The sequence below is a fragment of the Polistes canadensis genome, unplaced genomic scaffold (assembly GCF_001313835.1).
Source record: "Polistes canadensis isolate GaletaPanama2010 unplaced genomic scaffold, ASM131383v1 scaffold_408, whole genome shotgun sequence".
Lineage (NCBI taxonomy): Eukaryota > Metazoa > Arthropoda > Insecta > Hymenoptera > Vespidae > Polistes > Polistes canadensis.
Window position 1 is genome coordinate 32,107 of NW_014569955.1, and position 10,701 is coordinate 42,807.

General features: G+C 38.4%; 1 protein-coding gene across 1 annotated transcript; it reads right to left on the reverse strand.

Annotated features, from left to right (window-relative positions):
- Positions 1-5,817: 5,817 nt before the first annotated feature.
- Positions 5,818-7,919, reverse strand: LOC106792343 (piggyBac transposable element-derived protein 4-like). The gene is made up of 3 exons (XM_014758722.1): positions 7,916-7,919; positions 6,691-7,705; positions 5,818-6,118 (listed from the first exon to the last, which is right to left on the reverse strand). Exons 1-3 carry the CDS (start codon positions 7,917-7,919, stop codon positions 5,818-5,820), a joined length of 1,320 nt encoding a protein of 439 aa, XP_014614208.1.
- Positions 7,920-10,701: the final 2,782 nt, after the last annotated feature.

Sequence of the window (10,701 nt, forward strand, 5' to 3'; positions counted from 1 at the left end):
AAGCATTTTTTGAATCTTGTGTGAAAAATGTAGGTTTAGTGATGCTTATATATTTTGTCAGTAACCCTGTAAGGTTGTACGGTCGTGCTGGTTCCCACTCCCGTACTGTGCACGCCTTCGTGCACGCGCTTTCTCACTTTGCTCGGAAAAAGACTGCTGTCTCTTTCCACTTCTACGTTGTAAGGGCGGAAGGAGTTAATCCACTTACACTTCAATATTGTAATGAAATAATTATTTATATTACTCGTTGTAATATCTTCGGTGTGGTACTTGGATCATTCGCAACTATTCTTATCTATTGGCTTGATATGGATCGCCTGTACGTGATTCCGCTTAACGAGTATGGAAAGTAACTAACTATTTTAAGCTAAAATGTAATTGTCCTTTTCCCCTTCTCCATGCTACATCCCATTAAGGGCACTGATGCGATCTTAAAGTGGGGGCAGCTGGTGCCATTCACCAAGTTCCAGGAATTCAAGACAAGAGGCCGAATACAATAGATATGCCAACTCTCGATCCCTAAATAGCCTTTTGCCGGTTATTTTTACACTTGCATCTTCTCGGAATCCCCTGTTGTATAATATTGCTCCCACTGTTCCGACAATGGCGGAACATGCCGGCCCCCTTGAAAGGCCTGCCTTTTAAAATACACTTAGAATCTAGTGAACCTTATATATACTGTATATTCTAATACTAACCAAACCCTCCAAGCACTACCTTTATGATATACCTTTATGATATTTATACTACCTTTATGAACATATTTACAAATCGACAATTGTTATGACTGCCTATGGCTGCTCTATCGGTAGAACACACAGCCTTGTTGCAGCCCGCTTAATGATTCCCTTAGATGTTCGAATCATTGCTGTCCGAACGATTCCGTCTGCGCCCGGTATTAATTGCTCCACCCTGCCCAATAGCCATCGTAGTGGGGGTAGATTGTCATCTCGAATGACAACCAAGTGGCCTTCCTGCAGTGGATCACGTGTTTGTACGGATCTCGCAGGCCTCTGGTTGAGTAGATTTAAATACTCCTTCGACCACCGCTTCTAAAAATGCTGTCGCAGCTGCTCGATTAGTTGTAGCCGTGATAGCCGATTGATTGGTATCTCCTTTATGTCCGGTTCAGATATAGGTGAACTGCCTTTGTCGCCATGCATACAAATATTGCACCGTATGTTTTTACATATTTCGCATTCCGTTTTCTCCCTTCTTTCACCAGAAAAGGGCCGCAATAATCTATTCCGGTGTTTGTGAACAATCGCGAGGGGGTAACCCGTGATTCCGGTAGGTTACCCATCACATATCTCGAATTTATCGGCGCGTTTTTAAAGCAAATTACGCACCTGCTAATTATTCTGCGGACTGTACTTCTGCCTGCTATGGGCCAATAATTCTCTTTTACCGCCGCGAGTGTTAGTTGCGGGCCCGCATGGAATTTTTCTGATGTTCGTTCTGAATTATTAACGCGGTAAGTTTGTGCGATCTTGGTAGCACAATTGGGTACTTATTGTCGTACGGTATGTTCGCGTTTTGCAGCCTCCCTCCGACACGCATGATCCCGTTGGTATCCAGAAACGGCTTAAGACACGCTAGTCTTCCATGTACTGTAATCTTTGGGTTTTTTGTTATTGCCCTTATTTCCTCTCCGAACTCTTGCGCTTGACACAATTTTATCAAACGATTCCTGGCTTCCGCGATTTCTGCCACAGTTAATGGACCGATGTCCTTGGTTCGTGCACGCCGCACGTTCCTGCAAAACCTGCCGCAGTACGCTATTACCCGTACTAATCGGGGGAATTGCGAATATTTGCTGAATATACGATCGCAAAACTCTCGCGACCTCTAGTCGCGGCCTATCATCGCGGTCGTACACGCGACACTCGTTTTTCGACGCTCCGGCAATCCTTCGAGTGGCGCCTCTGGCATTGTGTCCGTCGCGTTTTTGAAGACCATTCCTGGTCCGTGTCACCATAGATCAAGCTTTAAAAGTTCTGTTGGGGTGACCCTCCTCGATATGAAATCAGCTGGATTTTCGGTGGAAGACACATGTCCCCATTTCGCGGTTGCTATTCGCTCCTGTATCTCCGCCACGCGATTGGACACAAACGTAGTCCAATTTCTCGATGGTGATCTTATCCATACCAATGCTATGGTGGAATCGGACCAGCAACATATTTTCCTAAATTCTACGCGCATGCTCGCCCTTAACTTGCTTATCATCCTCGCGAGCAATACGGTAGCGCACAACTCCAATCGCGGTAGCGAGACGGCCTTTAACGGTGCTACCCTCGACCGCGCATACAATAAATTGCTGTTCCCATTTCCGCGCTCGTCTTTCGAAACCATATAGACGCATGCCCCATACGCCGTTTCGGAGGCGTCCGCGAATCCGTGCATTTTTGTTTCCTTCGCGTTTCTACAAATGGGTTTTCGGTCAACCTTTATGTCATTTAGCACTGAGGGCCGTTTCTCGTATTGTAACCATGCTGTCTCTAATTCCATTGGTATGAATTCGTCCTAATGCACGACGTTTTGCCATAATCGTTGTATGATAATGTTTCCCGTTACAGTAACTGGCCCAATTAATCCCAACGGATCGAATACCTTAGCAACCGACGCCAATATTTCTCTTTTTGTGACTCGTTGAACTGGCGCCGTTATCGGAACGGAATACTGAAATGCGTCATCGCTTTCTTATGCCGCCTTCCTTATTTAGATTCAGCATCTTCCCTGAAGCGACCTTTTCGGGAATGTGCGGTAAGATTTTCATCGAATTAGCCGCCCACTTGTGCAATTTAAAACCTGCTTTAGCTAATACTTTGTTTACCTGATCGCGTATTTCTATAACTTCCGCAATTAAATCCGCTCCGGTCAGCAAGTCGTCCACATGAAAATCGCGTCTTACGACCTCTGCGCCTATCAGATGATTTCCCTCCTTTAAATTCGCTATCTCCTTTAGACACCGCGTAGCTAAAAATGACGTCGACGCCGTACCGTACGTTAGAATTAGCAACTCATAAGTGCTCACTACTTTTCGCACATCATCACGCCAGAATACTTTCTGCAAGCTAACCTGCGATTCGTCAACGCGGATTTGCCTATACATTGTCGATCCCTAAATAGTCTTTTGCCGGTTATTTTTACACTTGCATCTTCTTGGAATTCTCCGTTGTGTAATATTGCTCCCACTGTTCTGACAATGACGGAACATAAAGGAATTCTGAAAATGTTTATGATAGTTTAGTTAAGTGAAACAGTCTCTCTGCACGTAAATGCAATATATTTTGATAAATAAAATACAAAAACAATACCAATACAATAAGACAAGGTCGCTGTTTGACTACTAGACGATACCTGCCTTCTTGGGCCAGTTTTTTTGTATAGTTCATTTACCTCTTGTAAGAAACTATAGTTGTATATTCGCGACTGTATACATTATTGGGCCGATGACCTACTTTGGCTTGCATTCAATACTCTTACACCTTATGTCTCACATATAGTATCGATTCGTCTTACTCGTCATCACACACACACATAAATGTCCTAATTTGTTTGCCTACTTAGTGCAAAATTTAAATAACTAACTATATTCTCCTAATAAACAATAATAACTTTATGTTTGCGTCTAATTCTTAAAAACATTTAGTGTGAAAAACGAAGAACGATTCTTAAATATAAATATATTTCAATAATTGTGTAAGATTCTAAAACTAATATTTAAACTTATTTGATAACATTAAAGAATACTGTTTATTAATAGTAACACACACAGCTTGGTTGCTTATTTCATTTTACTTTACCTTTGTTTGTTATTAAATAGTATGTTCATAGAATGTGATATACTTTTACACAATTATTTGCGTTGCAATTTATTAAAGAACAAAAATTTCAATAATCATTTACGGTTAGGTTAGTGTACTTTTACACGTTTCTTTTATGTATTTCTGAAGTTTTTTAAGGCTCATTCATTTGACTTGTGACCGAAAAACATTTCTCTTCCATATTAATAGCATTACTTACAACTTCGTCGAACAGTAAGCCAGAAATATTAATTAAATGAAATCTTATATTATCGTCGAGGATTCCATATAAGAATTGTTGTTTTAATAATAATTTGTGATTTGGTTACTCGCATTACTGCACTGATTTAATAATTTCAATAAATTCTTGGCATATTTATCTATCGTTTCATTTTCATATTGATTTCGACACATAAAACGTTTATATTTAAATCATCTTCGCATGGAAGAAAATGACAGAGGTAATGGTTTACTGTTTCCTCATACGGAAGTTTAGAGATGTTGGCAACCGGCAAACACTGCTTTACTTTCGTATGGACATTTTAATCAACCATTTTATTAAAGAATTTAATCATTTTCTCGTCAGTTACCTCGATCATTTCTGCCACAGACTCGAAGTTATTAAACCACGAAAATAAATTCGTCTGCATTATTTAAATTGTAAATATTTATCATCGTAAGTGCCTTATTTACGTAAGAATTTATTTTAATATCCTCTGAAAAATGAATAGCTTTTTCTACCATATCTTGAAAGGATTAGCCTGCAAAATTTTGTACAGAATTTCTTAAATAATGTCTAGGATTTCATTTAGAAATTGTTGTTTTATTATTAATTCGATTTGGTTACTCGTATTACTGCACTTATTTAATAATTTCAATAAATTCTTGCCATATTTATCTATCGTTTCATTTTCATATTGATTTCGACACCTGAAACGTTTTATGTGTAAATCAACATCTATGGGTGAAAAATATTTATGGTAAAAAAATAAGTATTTTGTTTTTGGATGTAAGTTTAAGTATGCATTAAATAGGGTAGTTTTTCCTGACATCTGTCTGGACGTCATTATTAACCATTTTCTCGAAGAATTTCTGCATCAACTAGTCTGGTACCTCGATTATATCTGCTACGTACTCGAATTTTTTTAACCAAACGTAAAACTCGTCTTGCGTTGCTGAATTGTAAGTATTAATCATTGAAAGTGCAAGATTTAGAAATTCTGTCATAACTTTTTTTTCTAATGCAATTGCTATTTCTACAGTTTCGGCGTATGTTATGTTTAAAAATTCCGTTAAATGCGCTTTTATATGTTCACAGCAGGTTCCATTTAGGAATTTTGTGCATAATCTAGTTTCACCGCATGTTTTATAGTCGCATTTCATATACATAGGCTAGTCAAAAAGAGGCCAACTCCCCTTTTTTTTCCTAAGATTGTGACTTTTTGATATAATGGTAATTCGACGACGCTCAATCAAGTGGTACTAATTTTTTTGCACAAAGATGAGCGGTTCATGAGAAAAAGGGGAAAAAAGAGTAAAAAATGGCCGTATCGTAGAATCTAGGCATTTAATCGAAAAAAGTTTCAAACAAAAGTTGTAGACAATTGAAAAATTCATAAAAAATGTTGTAAGGATTATCCTCGTATTTGCAAAAATAAGCGAGAAATATTGGTAAAACGTGATTGTAAGATTAGGGATCAATCCCCCAAGTCGTCGAGTTGTCCATCTTCGTCCACTGCGGGCGTCCTTGCAACAATATATGCTCGAACGTGGTCGGAAGGGATTCTTTCTTCTTATGACCATGCACCCTTGCTTGATCTCGTAGCGATTGATCTGGTATTCCAGCGATAATAAACTCGATCATTTCCTCCTCATCGATCTCTATCCGATTTGCTAAAATTATCTTCTCATGGAAGTAGTCACTGAAGGTTTCGTCACGCTTCCAAACACGTTCCTTGAACCTTGTTCACAAAGTCATCTTGTTGATTCGTTGATGAAACATTTTTTGCAACTAAACCAAAAGTTCATCCACTGTGAGATGCAGGTATTCTCTTCGCGATCTGAACCATTCTAACGCTCGCCACTTTAAACGCTGCACAATCATCACTTTTGCTCGGTCTTCGGTCAAATGATAAATGTCTCGCAGGTAGTTTACGTGATCTTCCCATATTGTAAATTCATCTGCCTCCCCTTCAAAATACCCAATCAATCTGGTAACGGCTTTTAACGATAATTTATTTATCTTCGTTTGCGCAGGTGGCTGGCTCCCTTCTTCTAACCAGTATGACTGACCAATAGCAGGAGTTTGTGTTCTTCGCAGAATCTCAATTTCCTTACGTGCTAGTTCTACTTCTCGTTCCGTTATCTCTTTTTCTTTTCAAAAGATTTCCATCTCTCGTCTTAGAAGAGCAAGCTCATCTATACCCTCACTCACCGCGGCTACGGTTGTGTTCCACGTTTCTTCGATATCTGTCCTCGCAATACTGTCTCCTGTCACCCAATTACCCAATGGATCAGCTTCCATCGTTCATTCAGCGTTGATGTTGATGTGGAAGTCTTTAATTAGACGGGGACCGTTTGTGGAGATATCTCGTTAACCGTTTTATGTATCAGTATTATTTCATTTTTATTAGGATTGATTTTTAGATTCCAGCGTTTATAGTATTTTAACCTTTGGCGCTCCGCATGTTTTTGTTCCACTGCCTACCAGCAACTCTGGCACATTTTCGCAGCGAAACGAGTGAAAAGAAGGATKCTTATTTTAAGTGAGAAAAATTACACGTGCTTGTAAATGTTTGAGATTTTATTTATTATATACATTTGCAGTCTCTTCTTGTCAATGAGAAATAAATTTAAAATTTTATAATTCACCATRGTGTGATACCTTTCGAAACAATCTCCCATGTGCATTCTCGGTTTACTTGGGCAAGTGTCACAATWTTCACTCGTTTGACGTCTGYCATCCCTTTCTTTCCGTTTAGAGCACACAACGCAGTCCCTCTTKGKACCTTTCCTCATTATGTGTAGTTTTCCGTCCAATCTGATTTCAGAAATTGATCTAGATATTCTTCTTCTGTCCTGATGAAAATCTCCTACGAGTTGATCCAGTAAAGTTTTCCTGTACTTTAAATGCGTCAGTACGTTCTCATTCTTATTGTGCTGTACAGTTTTATAAGAAATGTATGAATTAATTATAGACATTTCCATTCCCCAAAAGAAGAGTTTCCGCCACCATTTAAGGGAAGGCCTCAAAAAGCAGTAACTGGAGGCGTATTGATCAGCCCGATCAACACCACTCATTGATTTTGTGTATCCGATTGTTACAYTTGGCTTTTCAATTTCTTCGTTGGTACCACCTCGAATAAATCTATTAGTTGCTACCATTCCAGCATTATGCCAGTTACTCAATAACGTCACTATTCTTTTATCCCTCCAAGCTAAGATCATCGTATTTCCACGTTTGTATGCAACAGTTTTCTTTTCTCTTAATTTTGGTTTTTTCAAACATGTTGGAAGACCTTTTCTGTTGGATTGTACTGTGCCGGTCAAGTGGCATTTCGTTTTTCTCAATTCTTGAGCCAAGGGTATACTGGTGTAATACCTGTCGGTATGCATATGATAACCTTTTGCGGTAGGTACCYGATCTAATAATTGTTGGTAGAGATGCAGAGTGATTCTGGTGCTAACCAGTAAATCTTGCCTTGGCAGATTTTCAGAKGTGATACTTCCATAATATGGAAGAATGCTATACACATATCCAGTTTCGGAGTCTGCTAAAACGTATACTCGAATGCCCCACTTGGTGGGCTTATTGGGATTGTAGGTGATAAAACTGATCTTTCCTTTAAATTTAACAACTGATTCGTCTACGCATATATTTTGTCCAGGTACAAAATAGTCTGAAAATTTTGTGTTTATATATTCCAAAAAATTAGATGCTCGTTGAATACGTGTCTTGATGTCATTTTTTGTAGGGTCCGGTGTTATTAAATGAAGCATCCAGAATATCTGCATGAATCTCTTCCTTGTAAATATTTTACTAAAGAAAGGGATGCGACTATTCTCCTTAGTTGACCAKTATTCCTGGATATTCGCTAGGGGTATCATACCCATATTGATGATAACTCCAATAAATGCCCAAAATTCATTCTCTTCCACCGCGCGCCACGTTTGCCAAATAGAATTATGAGATATTTCTTTATTCTTCAAAACATTGCAGCGGAGCCTGCGGAGTTACGGAACAAATGACCGACGACTCCGTAGCGGAGCCAACGGAGCGCCAAGGGTTAAGATTTCATTGACTATTTTTTCTAGCTTTTGCTAAATAATCGGGATTTTCCTATCCGCCATATATACCACAAGGTCATCCTCGTATGCGCTGGAATTTGTTTGATTACCAGAGTTTAGGTCAAATAGATTTAATATTTTACTGTTGTAGATGTTGAAAAGTAGTGGGGCTGTTACAGTACTCTGTTGCATTCCCTCCAGGACCCAGAAGGTTACTGAAGATCTAAGAATACAGTTCCAGACCAAGAACGACTTCCCATTTAGCATGTCACTTATGAACAGAATTAGTTCTTTAGGAAAGTCACGTTTAAGTAAAATGTAGATTAAACCGTTAAGCCAGACGGAATCAAACGCTTTTTCCAGATCCAACAATACCGCTTCAATCAGCATGCCATTTAGCAGATATCCATTCAGATCCGACGCGAACTTATGGATAGCATGGACAGTCGAGTGTCTGGAATTGAACCAATACTTATTATCCGGAATAACATTGTTATTTTCGACGTGATCCATTATATTGGTTTTGATTATTTTTTCAAATAATTTACTGACGTTACTCGTCAAGCTTATCGGATGGTATCCCGATGGATCAGTTGTATTTTTCTGCTTTTTCTTGATAGGGATCACTTTAGCCCTCTTCTATCTCTCTGGAAAGTACGAGTGGTTTAGACAATTGTTGAAGATGGTAGTGTAATCTTTGATTAGGTCCGGAGTCAGCTGTTTTAAGGCAATCATTGGTATTTTGTCAAATCCGCTAGATGTTTTATTCTTTGCATACTTCAGTATAGCTTTAACAACACAGAAGGGGTGTAGATATTTGGAATTGTTTCGATTCTATACTGGATAGAACGCCCATTTGTTTTTAGAGAAATTAGTATGTGTTACAAAGTTAGTTCTGATGGTTTGGAGTTGCGTTTGGATGTTATTTGCTGCTTCATCTGCTTTCCTTTTTGTATTCGTGTCCAGGTTAGTATAACGTGGAGAATTGATTGACTCAAAGTATTTTCCGATAATATTTAGTTTTGCAGATGGTTATGTAATAAGTATTTTATCATTTATGATAGTGTCGGTTCTGATCCTAGAATGTCCGGAGTGATTAAATTGTTATCTTTTTCAATCAAGAGATCGTCGATACGTGGGGATTCCTTATATTGAAAATATGCATTAATTTCAGGAATGAATCTATTGGGGTCACGGAAGTTAACACCTTTTGCTTTAGCTTCTCAGTATAAAGATTCCGAACGCCTGAATTCTCTTGCCAGGAAATTGTTTGTGAATTTAATTACCGTTTTAATTCTGATTTTTTGCTCTATGTTATGATTTTCTGTTATTGCTAACGCCGTGACAAGCTTGGATTTATATTTGTGCAACTTTTTAATTTTATGGTTTACATATCTCAGACAACCCTTATTTTTCGGTTGCTCGCTTATTGAAATTACTGCATCTATAAATTTTAATATGGAGTCTTCCAGTTTTACTATGTAATTGTTTATTTCTACTATTGAGAGGTTTCTGTCATATGGGATCTGCTCGTTGTAATTATTTTGTAAGTGTTGTTTGAATTTTCTCCAATTAGCTATTCTGTAATTATATCTATCAGGATTTGCATTCGGTGTAATAATGCCATTAGATATACTGATAGTGTCAAACGTGATTGCGATTGCATTGTGGTCACTATCATACGGGATAGTGGGAAGTTTATTTCTAGCTGCATTAAGTACAGTCATTCTCGAATTCAGAAGCCCATAATCAGGAAACGATCCTGCACTTAGGTATGTTGGTTTCGTAGCAGGATATATCGTGAGTTTTTGAGCGATATGTGGGTATCCAGCAACTTTATTAGTTAGGCATCACGATTATTTGTATTGTGGTCTCCCCAGATCGTGTGTCTTGCGTTCAGATCACCCACGATAATATAATAGATTTTAGAGTCCCTTAGCCTAAAATCCCTGAACAGTTTAAATAATTCTTCGGTAAAGCATCTTGGCGTTACAAGCCGCGTAGATGCTAAAAATTAAAAGTGTGCAATTGGACTTGATGTGCATTTTTATCACGGTATATTCAATTACTTTATTGTTGCGTGAATTCGGATATGTTATTGGGGTGAAGCTGATCCAGTTATTAACCCTTTCGCTACGAGCGCCGCTTAAAGAAGACGTCAGCTTGATACCACTTGACCATGAGACCCGCGATGTTTTTATTTTTGCGCATACTGCACATCGATCACAATTGTCTCATCTTCTGGTTTGTTCGTATTTGTTTTAAACAAATGAAATATAAACATGCATTATTTGGGAACAATCGGGGTAAGAATCACGCTCCAGTCTCCATCAAGCTATCAGTGGCTAATAAATAAGGAAACTACATTACAAATAATAAGTATAGCAGTTGATGCTAGTAAAAACTGAATTAACAACAAGTACAGCTTTACTTTATTATAATTACAAATAGAACTTAACCTTTTAGATACTACGTGCCACTATAGTGGCTTTCGCGGATATCATTTTTTAGGACGACGCGCTACTAATGTGGCTTTCGTGTATGTCATCTCTTTGAACGACGCGCGGTTTCAAACAAAAAACGTAATAATGCGAACGTTTTATCTTAC